This window comes from Squalius cephalus (genome assembly GCF_949319135.1).
Source record: "Squalius cephalus genome assembly, chromosome: 9".
In the NCBI taxonomy this organism is placed as follows: Eukaryota; Metazoa; Chordata; class Actinopteri; order Cypriniformes; family Leuciscidae; genus Squalius; species Squalius cephalus.
Window position 1 is genome coordinate 29,357,970 of NC_137130.1, and position 16,368 is coordinate 29,374,337.

At 35.9% G+C, this 16,368-nt stretch overlaps 2 protein-coding genes across 2 annotated transcripts; one reads left to right on the plus strand and one right to left on the minus strand.

Annotated features, from left to right (window-relative positions):
- Positions 1 to 1,306: 1,306 nt before the first annotated feature.
- Positions 1,307 to 10,224, plus strand: LOC307164533 (tripartite motif-containing protein 16-like). Its single transcript, XM_079881467.1, has 6 exons — positions 1,307 to 1,938; positions 3,531 to 3,626; positions 3,723 to 3,956; positions 5,689 to 5,839; positions 5,946 to 5,993; positions 9,451 to 10,224. Exons 1-6 carry the CDS (start codon positions 1,366 to 1,368, stop codon positions 9,978 to 9,980), a joined length of 1,632 nt encoding a protein of 543 aa, XP_079737593.1. The 5' UTR covers positions 1,307 to 1,365; the 3' UTR covers positions 9,981 to 10,224.
- A 4,018-nt stretch (positions 10,225 to 14,242) lies between these two features.
- LOC307163909 (uncharacterized protein) lies at positions 14,243 to 15,072 on the minus strand (the record flags this gene model as incomplete). The annotated part of the gene is made up of 3 exons (XM_079880238.1): positions 14,243 to 14,477; positions 14,605 to 14,768; positions 15,052 to 15,072. 3 exons carry the CDS (start codon positions 15,070 to 15,072, stop codon positions 14,243 to 14,245), a joined length of 420 nt encoding a protein of 139 aa, XP_079736364.1.
- Between the last annotated feature and the right edge of the window lie 1,296 nt (positions 15,073 to 16,368).

Here is a 16,368-nt window from a genome sequence, read left to right on the forward strand (position 1 = left end):
ACACATCAAGGATGTTAAGAGGCTAAAAGCAGGTTTAGTACTTGCCCCATTGAAGTCAACAGGGTGCAAATTTTAAAAATAGAATAACTCGGTGTAGGCAACAGAGTTGTTCTCTGTATTGACAGCACTCCAAATGTACAAAAAAATTAGCTCAATGTTAAAATTGACCGGAGTTCTCCTTTAAGAAGAGGAATAAAATGTTTAAGCAGATTAAAGCCCACCATACTCTGGAAACTTTGATTAACTACAAAAGGGCACAAGCAGTAGTTAGGAAAAAAATTCGGACAGCCTAACATGAATATTGGAGACTATTCTGTAATAGAATTGGAAGAGAAACTCAGTTGTCAGACATTTGGAGAACAATAAGGAAAATGAGTGGAATAAGAAACAATGTGGAAATACCAGTGTTATAAGAATGATAAAAATGCAATTAGTAATGCAGAAAAAGCTGATTTTTTTTTTGTTATAAATTTTGTGAAGATTCACAGCTCCGAAAATCTATCCTCAACAGCTAAGCAGTGTAGAGACCATGACACTTGCTCAAAATCCAGGAACAGTGGAAAGAAGTAATATGGGGAGATCTGGCCTTGGCATTTACTCTATTTGAGTTAAAAAGAGCTATATCAAACACACGACAAACGACACCAGGGAAAGATGGTATATGTTATTCCCCATTAAAACAAAAGAAGAAGAAGAAGAAGTTCAGTGTCCGGCGTCTTCTATAGTGTGTGTTGCTACTGCCTATTTGCTTGTCTTGTGTGTTATTAAACTTGTTGGAACTTTATTCATCATCATCGTCTGTTTGCCTGCAACCACCCATGACAGCAGGACAAATGTGTTGTACTACATTACCACTTCAGCTACTGCTATTTACTAAAAAGAAAACAAGCTTAATTAATCAGTAAGTAATATCAAATTTAGGACTAAGATCCTTATTAGTTAATCGAATGAGATTGGCCTCATTAATAACTATCAATTAACTATAAAAAAAAACCTTTTTTACTCAATATAGTCATAAAATGCATCACTATTACTCAAGTGTTTACCTAGTCACTCTGCAGGAACTACTAGGGATCTAGACCATTATTTTAAAGTGAAAAACATCTTTTCACTAGTATTTTAACAACTAAAGCACAGCATTGAAAATACAGATGATACTACTGAGCTCATGCGTATCCTAATTTCACGTGTGACCTTTGAGTTTCTTTCTGAGATTGACATCTGTTATTATCTGTGACTTGGCTTGCAGACAAACCTGCTTTACACACGTCACTGACCGAGAACCAGGGAACAATTTCAAGTCCTCGTTTCAGGGAAGTGTGTTTGAGCTGCTGTGTGTTTGCGTCTCTCAATTCATTCAGTAAAATGGCAGAAGCTAGAATTTTTCAGGATGAGTTCATCTGTCCAGTGTGTTTGGATTTACTGAAGGATCCAGTGACAATTCCCTGTGGACACAGTTATTGCAAGAGCTGTATAACAGGCTACTGGAATCCGCAGGATCAGATGAGAGTCTACAGCTGCCCTCAGTGCAGACAAACCTTCAGTCCAAGACCTGTTTTAGGTAAAAACACCATTCTGGCTGAAATGGTGGAGAAACTTAACAAAACTAAACTTCCTGCTGACTGTTACGCTGAAGCTGGTGATGTGCAGTGTGCCGTCTGTACTGGAAGAAAATACAAAGCCGTCAAGTCCTGTGTGGTGTGTCTGAACTCTTACTGTCAAAATCATCTTGTACAACATGAGAATTTCTTTAAAGGAAAGAGACACAACTTGATGGATGCGACTGGACGACTGCAGAAGATGATCTGCCATAAACATGATAAGCTTCTGGAGGTTTTCTGCAATACTGATAAAAAGTGTATTTGTGTGCTATGTACGATGGATGAACATAAAAATCATGACACTATATCAGCTGCAACTCTGAGGACAGAGAAACAGGTACAATTTTTCATTAATGAAATAATGAGATATGCATCATGTTCATCTCATTTCAGGAAAGCTATAAATCTGTGGTTTGAACCTATAAATGTACCATGCTATATCTTAACTACTATAGGCTCACCACCCCATTGATATTGGATTCATATTAAAGTGAATATCACACTTGCAAGAGTGTGTAATGGCTGTATACCAGCACAGCTGTGATTCGGCAGTATCATGAAGCTAATCACAGCCATTGTGATATATCCATAGAACTCACTTGATCATGAAATGACAAAACTCACATAGATGTGTAACTCCTCCACCCAGGTCCTACTCGCCCTGCTCCGTGCAGGCCTCGAACCCGGGTCTCCAGCGTGAAAGTCAGGCGCTCTAACAAGGAGGCTAAAGACTGCAGCCTCTAGCATCTGCCGCTAGAGCGCCTATTGAGATCAGAGGAGTGAGGTTTACTCGCACAGCAACTACTAGCTGGCCTCCGTTACACTCACCCCCCTAAACCTCACTCCCATCCGGGTCACGGCACCAATGTAACCCCTCCACCCAGGTCCTACTCGCCCTGCTCCGTGCAGGCCTCGAACCCGGGTCTCCGGCGTGAGAGTCAGGTGCTCTAACAAGGAGGCTAAAGACTGCAGCCTCTAGCATCTGTCGCTAGAGCGCCTATTGAGATCAGAGGAGTGAGGTTTACTCGCACAGCGACTACTAGCTGGCCTCCGTTACACTCACCCCCCTAAACCTCACTCCCATCCGGGTCACGGCACCAATGTAACCCCTCCACCCAGGTCCTACTCGCCCTGCTCCGTGCAGGCCTCGAACCCGGGTCTCCGGCGTGAGAGTCAGGCGCTCTAACAAGGAGGCTAAAGACTGCAGCCTCTAGCATCTGTCGCTAGAGCGCCTATTGAGATCAGAGGAGTGAGGTTTACTCGCACAGCGACTACTAGCTGGCCTCCGTTACACTTGCACTCTCCTTCCACCTGTCATTCTAAATTTGTTCTTTCAAGGTAGCTTTGCAAGACTAGTCTTAACGAAAACACAAGTCCATTCTCAAAATGTCAGTTATTGACAAGTCAGTTCACTCTGTAGCCATATTGGCAACATATATTTACCCCACTCTAATCAAAAGTCTTTCTAGAAAGCAAAACAAAACATTTTCTTATGACCTTACATGAATTCTTTTGACTAAATTCATTACAAAATATAATGACATCTGGTAACAGTATTATTGCTATAATAAACATTAAGCTATACATTGCAATTTATACTATAATTTGGCCATTAATACTATATATTTTTGCTCAAAACTCTTTTTAAAACACCTACTTTGCATTTTCTCATATAATTTATTAATAAAATATTTATTTAAATGGGAAATTCGTTTTTAAAATAATCGGATGAATGAATGAATGATTCAATGACTCATTCATAAATACACTTGTCATTGTACATAAAGATGAAACCTGCAGAAAGAATCACTGAAATATCCCAACCACTATGCACATGCTGACCTACTGTCATTAACAAATACAGTTTTACCAACTTTTACATGATTATATTATGATATATAGTTATACTGTTGGTTATTTGTTCATCAGAGTTACTTGAAGGATATGCAAAGAAAGGTACAGCACAGAATCCAGGATAGAGAAAAATATCTTCAGAAGCTGAGAGATGCTGTGAAGTCTCATGAGGTGAGAAGACGACTCTCCTCCAGTGCTGGAGCTCACTGTGGCTCACAGACTGTGTGAGGCAGCTGTAAGAGCTGATTGTGATGTGTGTTTTAACAGCGCTCTGCACAGGCGGCAGTGAACAACAGTGAGAAGATCTTTACTGAGCTGATCCGCTCCATTGAGAGAAGTCGCTCTGAGGTTACGCAGCTGATCAGAGATCAGACCAAGGCTACAGTGAGTCGAGCTGAAGGACTCTTGAAGCAACTGCAGGAGGAGGTTGCTGATCTGAGGAGGAGAGACACTGAGCTGGAGAACCTTACACACACACAAGATCACACCCTTTTCCTCCAGGTAATAGAGATCTAGAAATACAGTATAGTTGACTTATGAACAAGATCCTGCTCTGACGTGAGAGCAGAATGAGTAGCTGACTCAAATGATGTTGTCTGGAATACTGTCAGGTGATGCCATAAATCAGTCAGATGGTCATCTTTATTCTAGAGAGACTGCAGTTATATATATAATATTATAGTTACATAATATTTACTAGCACCACCAACAGTTCAAAGCTCCACTAACATTCATGATTATAACTTTTGAACCATTTGGCCAAAAATGAATTCAAATTCATCTTTTTCTTCTGATTCCTTATACTATGGTGTAATCAATGAACTTTGCACTATGAATGGTAACACTTTATTTCGATAGTCCACATAGACATTCTACTAACTATAAGTAACTTTGCAAATACATGTCAATTAACTCTCATTAGAGTATTATAGAAGACTGTTAGTAGATGATGGTTTGGGTTAGTGGAATAAGGACAGGATACTAATAATATCAACTAACAAAAAAGGTATTTATTATATAAAACAAACCAAAGTAATCCACAGATGAGCAGGTAACGTGACATTGTATAAACAAAGCAACACAAACAATACCAGACAATGAATGAAAGAAAATGAGGAATTTAAATAGACATGGTGATGAGCTAACTACAGACAGGTGTGCTCGTTAATGATGAATACCCATGGTAACTAATGACTGGTGGGAAACTAGAACAAAGGGAACGGGTTAGTAAAGAGAAACAAATCAAGGGGCTGTTTACACGACACTGTTTTCCACTAAAAACGTAAAACTTTTTATGCGTTTTGGCCGTTCGTTTACACGACAACGGCATTTTGGTGCCTGAAAACGCAAACTTTTAAAAACGTTTTTTCAAAGTGCACGTTAAAACGGTCTCTGTGAAAACAACAAAAACGTGAATCTTTGAAGACGATGACGTCATGCACATGCGTATTACGTGATCAGTTCGTTTTCATCGCCATCTAATGGCCTGGCAGCAGAATACAGCGCTTTTAGTCGTTTTCGCAGATCCGTGTGAATGGGGATAGTTTTGACAATGTCGTCTATACACGGAAAACAAAAACAAAAACTTTTCAGTTTTAACATATCGTTGTCCTAATTAAATAATTAAAGGATTAAAAGGGATTTAAGGGAATATATAATGGAATAAGAATGGTAAAATTATTTGTTCCAGGTGTAATTGTAGTTATTATTAAAATAACAAATAATATTTTATTTTAAAATGTGCCACATTGATTCTTATTTGTATGTCTAATATTTTGAAAGCACAAACGTTTCTTGTCTCGTCACATTAATCTATGAATGAATTATGATCGCATATTTTCATTTCAAAACGGCGAAATGACATAAGTTGAGTAGTTTGCATCACTAGTTTGCTACTGTTGATCGCTGAACATTTCTATCGCAAACATCTACTTACATAAAGTAAAAACGAATAAAAAAAAACATGTAAAGTAGGCCTATAGGCTACCTGTCACAGCAGAAATCGTTCTCCCCTCCGCCATGTTTAAAGTTTATGGCCTGCCAAGTATCAAAATTATCCTCAAGCTTCCCAGTGTAAAAACGACTTGACAGAGCGTTTATGTCCAATTTTTTACTTGGAAATTATTTACAATAATTCCGATAGCAAGTCAAGTCAACAAGATCTGCACAGATCTGAATTAATTAATTTGATGAAGAGTGGAAGTGATGAAGAGAGTTTTTTTTTTTTCTGTAGAGTTTCCATTCTCTCTCAGCATCTCCTGAACCTACAGCTGTACCCACCTTCACCTTTCTAGCTTTTGATGGCATAAGAGAATCTGTTTGTCAGCTGAGAGATAAACTTGAGAATTTCTGCAAAGAGGAGATCAAAAAGATATCTGACAGAGGTAAATTATTATCCATCATAATATTACAAATGACTTAAGAATGGATGCTGGGATTATTTTCTCTTTACATGAGATTTACACTCATAATGTCTATTGACTTCCACAGTTACATTCACCAACATTCTTCCCAGGCCCAGAAATGACTTCCTACAATGTAAGTCACTAAGAACAGAACCTCACAGAGTGTATTCATATACTACCTGTCAAAGCTGTAAGTTTGGAAAGTGAAAAAAACAAAAAAAACAAAAACAAATTAATAATAGAACAGTTTTATAGTTCTTAAAGGGTTAGTTCACCCAATTTTTCCCCCCATAATTTACTCGCCATCAAGCCATCCTAGTTGTATATGACTTTCTTATTTCAGCCAAACACAAGAGTTATATCAAAAACATCCTCTTCTAAGCCTTATAATGGGAGTGAATAGTATTCTAGATTTTGAAGCCCAAAAAAACACATCCATCCATCATATTTATAATACCCATATTTATAACTTTATAAACTATAATCACTGGCTTTTTATAATCATTTATTTATTAAATGCACTTTTTTGGCGCTTCGAAAACTTGGATACCATTCACTCCCCATTATAAATATATATATATGGGTCAATGACGTGACGCCTAAATTTTCTGTCCGATTGCATTTTTTCAGGCAAAAATGGGTTTAAATGCATAAAAAGATACTGTATATTTTTAGTACCTCTCCCATGTATGTACTCACTTTAACTTTTAAAAAACCTTTACTTATTTGTTATTTTTTTTGTTATTTAAAGTGTCAAAACATCATGTGGTGCGACCGTCCGGCCATAACTTCTGTTTTGAAAACGTCTTTGAAATTACTCTGAATTTATTCAAATTTATTTTCTGCACTATTTGGCATGATTTCCAAAGTGTTTTGTAATCCTTTAAAAAAATTCAAAGCATTTGTATTTATATTTCCATCATAATATACAAACAAACTTTGTCCGATGATGTCCATTTTATGAAATATCATGTGGTGCGACCATCAAGGAACTACCATTTTGGGACTTATATGTTGAAAACTATTCAAACACAGGAAGTTACATCATAAACCAATTTACCAAGGACCCATGGAAGCAGCAAGCAGGTTTGTAATTCTCTCAAATTGGAAAAAAAATAAACCTTTGTAATGGTTGGTATGTAGTTGCCACATTTGGATGTCATGTGGTATGACCTCAAAAAAATAATAATATTAAAGTTATTTCTACAAATATATATATTTATTATAAAATTCATAGTGACCTTTTTTGGCAAGCTAGCTTGTTTTGTTTAGGTGGCCAATTCTGTGCCTGTAAATTATGACTGAATTTGAAAATATCATGTGGTGCGACCAAATATCATGTGGTGCGACCACTGCAGACTGTTTTCCATGATAGATATATGTCCTAGATTGGCAGTTTTATGCTTTTATATTCACTTGACGGTTTATATAAAAAAAAGTACTTTACTTTAGTATTATTTGGAATAGATTTTTATGCAATTTGGGATCTTTTTTATAGATTTCAGACAGTTTGTGTTTTCTCTTTGTACAATATGAGAAAAATGCAAAAAAAAAAAAAATTAGAGCATGTAATTTCAGTTTAGTAATAATGCATTTATTAGTAGTGTATTTATTATTGCCTATTTATTTATTTAAAACTATTTTAATCTATTTTACCAGATGCCACTGCCAAGCGAAAAAATTCTGACCCTGCAACAAGAGCAGAGTACCTTGATAGGAGAAGAGTGAAATATTATTACAGTTTAAAATATCTGTTTTCTATGTGAATATATAGTAAACTGTAATTTATTCCTATGATCAAAGCTGAATTTTCAGCATCGTTACTCCAGTTTTCAGTGTCACATGATCCTTCAGAAATAATTCTAATATGTAACCCTAGACCACAAAACCACTCAATGGGTCAATGTCACATGGGTAAATTTTTTGAAATTGAGATTTATACATCATATGAAAGCTGAATAAATAAGCTTTCCATTGATGTATTATTTGTTAAGATAGAACAATATTTGGCCGATACAACTGAAAATCTGGAATCTGAGGGTGCTACAAAATCGAAACATTGAGAAAATCGTCTTTAAAGTTGTCCATTTATGTTTGCAATATTGCTATATTCACTCACAAAAATAAATGTTTATAAATTTATGGTAGGACATTTACAAAATATAAAACATGATCTTTATTTAATATCCTAATGATTTTTTGGAATAAAAGAAAAATCGATAATTTTGACCCATACAATGTATTGTTGGCAATTGCCACAAATACCCTGTGCGACTTGTGACTGGTTTTGTGATCCAGGGTCACTAATGATTTGCTGCTCAAGAAACATTTCGGATTATTATCAATGTTCATTTTTTTTTGGAAACTGTGATACATTTTATATGTCAGGATTATTTGATGAATATAAAGTTCAAAAGAACAGCATTTATTTGAAATAGAATCTTTCGGAACATTATAGCCTGCGCCTGAATGTGACACTGAATGTGTCCTTGATTAATAAAGTATTAATTACTTTAAAAAACTATTGACTCCAAATGTTACCTGTATACAATACTTTTATGAAATAATTTATATCTATAACATTATTATTTGTTATAAAGAAATTCTAAGTCAAGTTAAATTAAATGGTGCACTTGTGTTTGTGAAGTGATTTTTTTACTATAAAAGTGAGTTTATAAAATGTTTATGTTCAGGAAAATTCTGTGAAATTTGTATAAAATCTGGTTTAAATAAAAAATGTTGTATAAAATGTATTGTTCATTGATCTCTTTAAATAGATTTTTAACTATATAAGGTTTTCGTGTCATTTGGAGCGACCACTTATCATGTGGTGCGACCAATAAAAGCTATCACTGTATTAAATTTAAAATAAAATATCTTATTTCTGTGGCTGAAATATGAATCACTGATACAGTATGCTTTAGTAAATTATATTTTTTAAACATTTCTATCAGTTTTATGCGATTTACAGGAAAAATAAGTCTGTTAACTGCATTTTAGAAGGCGACTGAAATTGCAGAACAAAAATATGAGATCATTATATACAAAAACTCAAAAGAAATTCAAATACTCTGTTTTTAAACACTTTAATTACTGAGAACATGTAAAAAAAAAATACATTTATGTTAAGGAAATTAATTAATTTTAAGATAAATCACGGTCGCCCCACATGACATTTTTTAAGCCTATGGACAATTCATCTAGATGAAAAAACACTAAAATCACTTAATTTTAATTTTTTATTTGAATTTATATGTACACAACATTCTTAATGATTGAACAATTGCAATATATATTGTTAATTTTCGTATTTTAAAATTGGCCTGTTGAAAATCCTTATACGTCATTGACCCATATGGCAATGATATGTGATTGTGTTTAGCTTAATGAAGAAAGTCATATACTGTACACCTATAGGATGGCTTGAGGGTGAGTAAATTGTGGGATCATTTTAATTTTTGAATGAAATAACCCTTTAATGCAAATGATGATTTGCACAGGATATCTGGTAAGCTGTACTGAACTCACTGCTGATACACTGAACAAAGGCCATGATGAATTCTGATTCTGGTGCGTTTTATCTCCATCAGATTCCCATCAACTCTCTCTGGATCTAAACACAATGAATAAATACCTCTGTCTGTCTGAGGAACACAGACAAAGGATGATTACTTACGCTTTCCCAGAGCAGCCGTATCCTGAACATCCAGACAGATTTGATGAAGAAAATTATCAGGTGTTGTGTAGAGATAGTGTGTGTGGACGCTGTTACTGGGAGGTTGAGTGGAGTGGGTCTTATGGTGTGTATGTATCAGTGTCATATAAGAGCATCAGCAGGAAAGGAGGGGATAAAAAGTGTTTGTTTGGACATAATGATCATTCCTGGAGTTTGTACTGCATTGACTCCAGTTGCTCATTCATACACAATAACACACAGACTCATCTCCCTGTGGTGTGCCGCTCCTCTAGAATAGGTGTGTATGTGGATCACAGAGCAGGAACTCTGTCCTTCTACAATGTCTCTGACAAACTGGGCCTCATCCACACAGTTCAGACCACATTCACTCAGCCTCTCTATCCTGGGTTTTATGTTTGTTATGGCTCATCAGTGAAACTGTGAAAGGTACTGGTAATTTTCTGCCATGACATTTAACCCATAATCAAGTTAACCCTAAAGGCCAATTCACATTGCACAGACAAACGTTATCAAACTTGTTTGTTGGGTTTTGTCGGATCAGTGTGTTACGTCTTGTTGAAAACTTTTTCTTCGTCGAAGCAAGAGACCAGGAGACGTTGGGGATCACGTTCAAACAAAGTTATTCTTTATTGAGGACTTCGCTGTACGCGGCTGCAGTTCTTCCCAAATCATTCTGGCTAACATACTTTACATGGTTTCTTTATAGGTCTTTCAGTGGGCTGTCCTTAAAGGTGCTAAACATACACACAGCCTTAGAGGTAACCACTAAATCTAATCATCTAAAGACAATAGAGGCAATTGCCCCCAACTGAGATAATGGTACCCCCCCCCCCCCCCCCCCCCCCCAAATGGTATACACAACAAATGGTCACGAGACCTTAGACTAGGTAACATTCCCACACAGTCCAACTTCTTAGTTGGAAGATCAAAGCAACGTTTAGACAGCTGACTTAAAGCTGACTTCTGATCAGTAAATTGATGTCATCATGTTCACCTTGAATGCCCAATACAGTGTAATTCACCTTAGTTTTTTCATGTGATGTTATGTAAGGAAGTAAGATCAGCAGATCTTAAACATATTCTTAAATTTTAACCCTTCAGTCTGTTGGTGTTGGTTAGGGTTTATTTTTACCAATCTGAACAAGTTCAATCAGTTTGTTGGTGTCTGTTGGGGCAGTGTGGACATGACAATTATTTTGCATAAAATTTTAAATCCAATGGCCAACTTGTTTGTTGGCGTTTGTCTGTGCAGTGTGAATTAGCCTTATAACATAACACAATCCAATGTGTAATTCAAAATAAAGGTAAGTCAAGTCAAGTCAAGTCATCTTCATTTATATAGCGCTTTTAACAATGTAGATTGTTTCAAAGCAGCTTTACAGAGATAAGCGTATAATTTAAGGTAGCAGAGATTGTTTTGGCTTTATAGCGGTTCTTTAAAAAGTTATTTTCCATCTAAAGTTAGTTTTGATTGATTCGCTTCTGTCGCAACAATCATTTGTGATTAAATTAGGGGCCGCTAAGACGACACCATTCTCTCTACACAGACTTTAAACGCGAACCTGTGAGAAACGCTGATGGCGTTCACATGCGCATTAAGAATTGGTTCTATAGTTATGTGCGTTTGAATATATGTGCGCAGGTTTGTAATTCCTTACAAAACAAGCCTAAACAAAGTACTGGTCTTTCCTGGTAAAACACCTGTGAAAAATAACTAAGGATAATTCCTTCATATTAATATAGCACAGTGGGCCATGTTTTTAAGAGAGTAGAATAGATTCTAGAGTAGGGGTCGCAAGCCCTGCTCCTGGAGAGCTACCGACCTGCAGAGTTCAGCTTCAACCCCAATCAAACACACCTGAATCCGTTAATAATTGGCTGCATCTGAAATCACATACTTCCCTACTATATAGTAGGCAGAAAACAGTATGTGACAAAAGAAGTATGTCCGAATTCACAGCACTCATAAAAGAGTAGGGGCATCTCAATCATCTCCCTGGTTAAGTAGTCTGAGCACTGATCAGAGAGTCGACAATCCTTGAACTGAAACGTTCGCTCCCTAAAAGTCCAACAATGCACCGTGGAAACCAGGGTGTTCCCTTAATAGAAGTTCTGAAGCACGAAACATAAATCACATGAGCCAACTCACTATAATGACGTGATAGACGTTTTTAAAAATACAAACCATTAGTTTATTATATTTCAGCATAAACATACATCGTTCGAAAGGTACTGAACATAATCTAGCTAACATTTATAATTTATTTATGGCTGAAATGTTGCACGCAGATGTAACAAGCAAAGTATTTATCATAGCTGATTGAGATGCACTCTAGGCAAAAAGTACCCAGATGACCTACCACTTTCGGGCGAATTATACTTCCTACTACTTCATTGAATTAATACAACTTCTGTCACTGAAACAACTTGTCAGAATAAAGGCCTGTTCATATCAACATGAATATTCGGCATGAATCAGTCCAATTTGTGGGTGCAACACGTCCGTTGTTCAGAGCGATATGAAAATATTGACCGAGTACGGGCTGAATGAAAACGCACATTTGCATTCACACTCTTTCTGTGTTTTCTTCCTGCAAATATTTTCCCTTGGTTACTTATGATTATCTTCACCTGTGTCTTGTTTTGTTTCTCATTTTCCTTTTGTGTGCATATATAATCTTCCTCAGTGCAGTGTCTGATTGTGCTTGCGTTTTGCTTTCCCTTTGGGTTGTATTTTTCGTTTTCCTCCTGGAATATCATCTTTAAATAAACGTTGCAATTATATTCTCCTTGTCTGCAAACCGACACAGATACACTGTGATATAAAGTCGTCTATATATAATGTATGTGCACTGTTTAAATATATATAAAATCAACCTTGCTGTGATGGTTTGTTCAAATCATTATGTAGTGTAGATTACAATTGTATTATATTTGTTAAATGATTCAAATAAAAAAATACTTGTAAAATTGTCTTCTGTGCTCAGGCAGGATTTATTTTCAAAATTGATATTATTGAAGCGTACTGGACAGTTATTTGAACATTTAAATTGAAGTAGATTGAACTGCTTTTTAAGCAGATCAGGCTCAATAAAGCAGCACTGTATTTTTGTCTGAATGCATTAAAAGCTACTTCTTACAACTCTGACTGACAATGACACAGTTATGATCATTTTATTACCAAAACAACAACATGTGAGTAAATTCAGTGTGAATTTACTACAAATGTACATTTTATTGCATGAGTGTTTGATTGAATGACAGAAGAGTGAATTGAATCAGTTTGATTAGTTACAGGAAGAATATTTTTATGTGTGTATTTGAAAAAGAACTGAATCATTTAAACTATACTAGTGAATATGTACAGTGGGGTCCAAAAGTCTGAGGCCACATTGAAAATTTAGATAACTCTCAAATTAGTTGTGGCCTAATGGTTAGAGAGTTGGACTTGTAACCCAAAGGTTGTGGGTTTGAATCTCAGTACTGGCAGGAAATGTGGCAGGATTGAATGAACAGTGTTCTCTTCCACTCTACCCACAACTGAGGTGCCCTTGAGCAAGGCACCGAACCCCAAGTCGCTCCCTGGGCACCACAAAAAAAAAAAAAAAAAAAAGCTGCCTGGGTGTGTGTTCAATATTCACTACTGTGTGTGTGTGTGTGTGTGTGTGTGTGCGCACTTGGATGGGTTAAATGCAGAGCACAAATTCCGAGTATGGGACACCATACTTGGCGTCACGTCACTTCACTTCACTAAATTATGCTGAATAAAATTGACTTAAGGTTTTATACAAACTTGTGGAGTTTTTATTTATTTATTTATTTTATCATTTTCTGATAATAGAGTGCAACAATTGGGTTCCAGAAGTAAAAACACCATTCATTTTCTCCATAAGGAAATTCTGAACGATAACTTATAAACTTTTAAAGACAGACCTGTGAGCTACGAGGTTGTTAATCGATGGTATTTGCTTTTGCTGAAAACATCAGCCTACATTATTTCAGCTAATTTTTAAAATAATCATGTTTAACACTGGAATTCCTGGTTAAAAATGACATTACCCATGATGCTGTACAGAAAATTACACCAACCAGATAGTCGAAAAAAAAGCAGCAAAGATCTTCTTAGTTCCTCACACACCCATGAATCGAATGGCGTAATCAAATCGATCTCAAGCGCTGTCAAAATAAAAAAAATATATGAATAAAAATGCATATTTTGCAGTAAACTTAAAGTATATTGCTTTTATATTATAATCAACATTTGTAAATGAGTAGTTTTATATTTCTCCATCGGTTTTAATTTGATTATGTTGTTCGCAATGCTTCATGGGTTTGTAGTTATTTTCCTCACTAAAGCCGTACACATTCTTGTACCTCTGTATTTCTGTACGATTTTCAAATACTTTTTTGCCTCAAATCAAAGTTTTTAGTGTTGTGATTCACCTCATAGCTGATTTTCTTGATTCATGGCTTATAACTCTTTAACAAAGACTTTTTAAATATCCCTACAGGAAAAATAAATGGAAAAAAAATAGTTTTGGAAAAAGGCACTCTATAGCATTTATGATGAAAAATATTTCATTAAATTTAAAGAATACAAATTTAGATAAAAAAAATTTCACTAAGTGAAGGGCATTTTCACTAGTAGTTTCAGACTTTTAGCTCACATTAATTTCTTTGCCATTTTAGTTATAACTGCGATTAAGCACATTTATCCTTCTCAAGGCATCTTTGTTGTCTATGGTCTTATGGACGGTAATGATGAAGGGGAAGGCAGAGGGCAGCTCGACTCTGCGGCTGAGCTTTTGGTGACCCCAGTGCAGGCAGCGCAGTCTCTCGGCCAGGTCACGACGGCCTGCACGCTCAAGACCGTCCTGCAGAAGCTTGGTTTTGTTCGGTTTGTCCCAGGAACGCTCATACCTATCAATCATTAGAGGTACCACTACTTAATAACACAATGACTCTCAACTTTAATAATAAGGGCTCATTTAAAAACATTGCAAAAACAGTTAGCCTACATTTAACAGTGTGTTAGATTAATACACACCATGATTCCAGCATTCTCTGAGCCTGGACCCTCTTTTCTTTAGATGTTGCATGAAACTGTCTGACTTCATTTCTGGTGAATCCAAGTTCAAATGCTAGAACGTTCCATTCAAACCCCAACTGTTTAGCAATCTCCTGCACGGATTTCATATTGATCACAGCATCCTAAAGGACAAAGAACAGTGTGCATGGACATGGAGACATATTATGGGGGGGGGGAAACTACTAATTTATAACAATATTGGATTACACATTCATTTAATTATACATTATACAAATATACTGAGTAATATTTATTAACTACATGTACTTACTATAGGATTATGGTTGGGATAGGGTGTGGTTTAGTTGGATGTAATTATGATAATTACAATAGTAATTACATGTAACATGCGTAACAAGGACACTATAAAATAAAGTGTTACCCAATAGTGTAGAGATGACTCACCTCTTGTGCTTTGTTTGGCATTTTATCCACTTATCCAAGGATTCTAGTTGGTTCCACAGGCAAGAAACAAGTGCTACAGTGCAAAGTGTGTCAGAACAGTACCATCTAATGTCTCTCTACATTTGACTTAAATGAGTTATTAGTGAAATTCAAATACTAGTTCAATTCACAATCCAAATACTCTTAAAACACTGACAAATTTGCGCTGTTGTTGCATATAGACGTCAATGTGATTGCAGCGGTCAGTGGTTGTCATAGGGACTGTCCAACACAAATCTGCCTGGTTAAAAATTAAAACATCACATAGTCCACTCAAGGTTTTACATTAAGAATTCATTCAGTAGAATGTAAAGTGAGTGTAACCTTGAAAATTATTTAAGAATTCCTTCTCAGTTTAGCATTTAAGCTCATGTAGACGATAAGGTGACACAAGTGAAAATGATATTTTTAAATATAATAGTTTTATAGAAAAGTTCATTATGAATTTTTTCTGATATTTATTGTTTGATGAAACACGTTACAGCAATTCACGCTGGGGTCAAAAGGAACAACTGACTTTCAAAGGAAATCACTCCTTCTTACTGTTCTGAAAGAGAAAATAAACTAAGATATGTGATCATGAGATGTACTGTATGTGCAAACTAATTAATTTCATGTCAAAGGATGTCATAATCAGTCCAAAATTACAGTATGCTCTGGGTTCGGGCCAAATTCCAGGGTCTGAGCTCTGTCCTTGGACAAATACACGCCAAATACACATATTTTATAATATATCTGATTATACTATGTAAGTGTGAACTCATGAATAAATTAATAAAAAACTTTTTTCTGGAAACTTTTTACTTTAACTTCACTACATTTGAAAGACAAATATCGTACTTTTTAATCGACTACAATTCTGTCAAGGACCTTGAAAGTAGTAACGTCAGTCAGGGGATGATTTTGGTTGCAGGGGTTGGAAAATAAAGTCGGTTAGACGTCAGAACCCGACATCAGATTGACGTCAGAACCCGAATGATGTTGGTTTCTGACGTCAACTTGATTTTCATTTTCAACCACAATACAACATCTGTCCAGCATTGGAGATTAATGTCAATCTGGCATTGGATTCTGACATCAACGTGATTTTCATTTTCCACGTTGGGTTTGGTCTTCTAAATGTGAATTTTGTCATTTTTTTTGGAGCACACTAGCTTATAGATAACAGTAAGGCTAACATATTCATACTAAAATCCAAAAAACTTTAAATATGGCACCATTTGAGGGAACAGCCTTTTTGGTGTCCGTAACCATTGTGGACGTTATTGAGTGCACTTA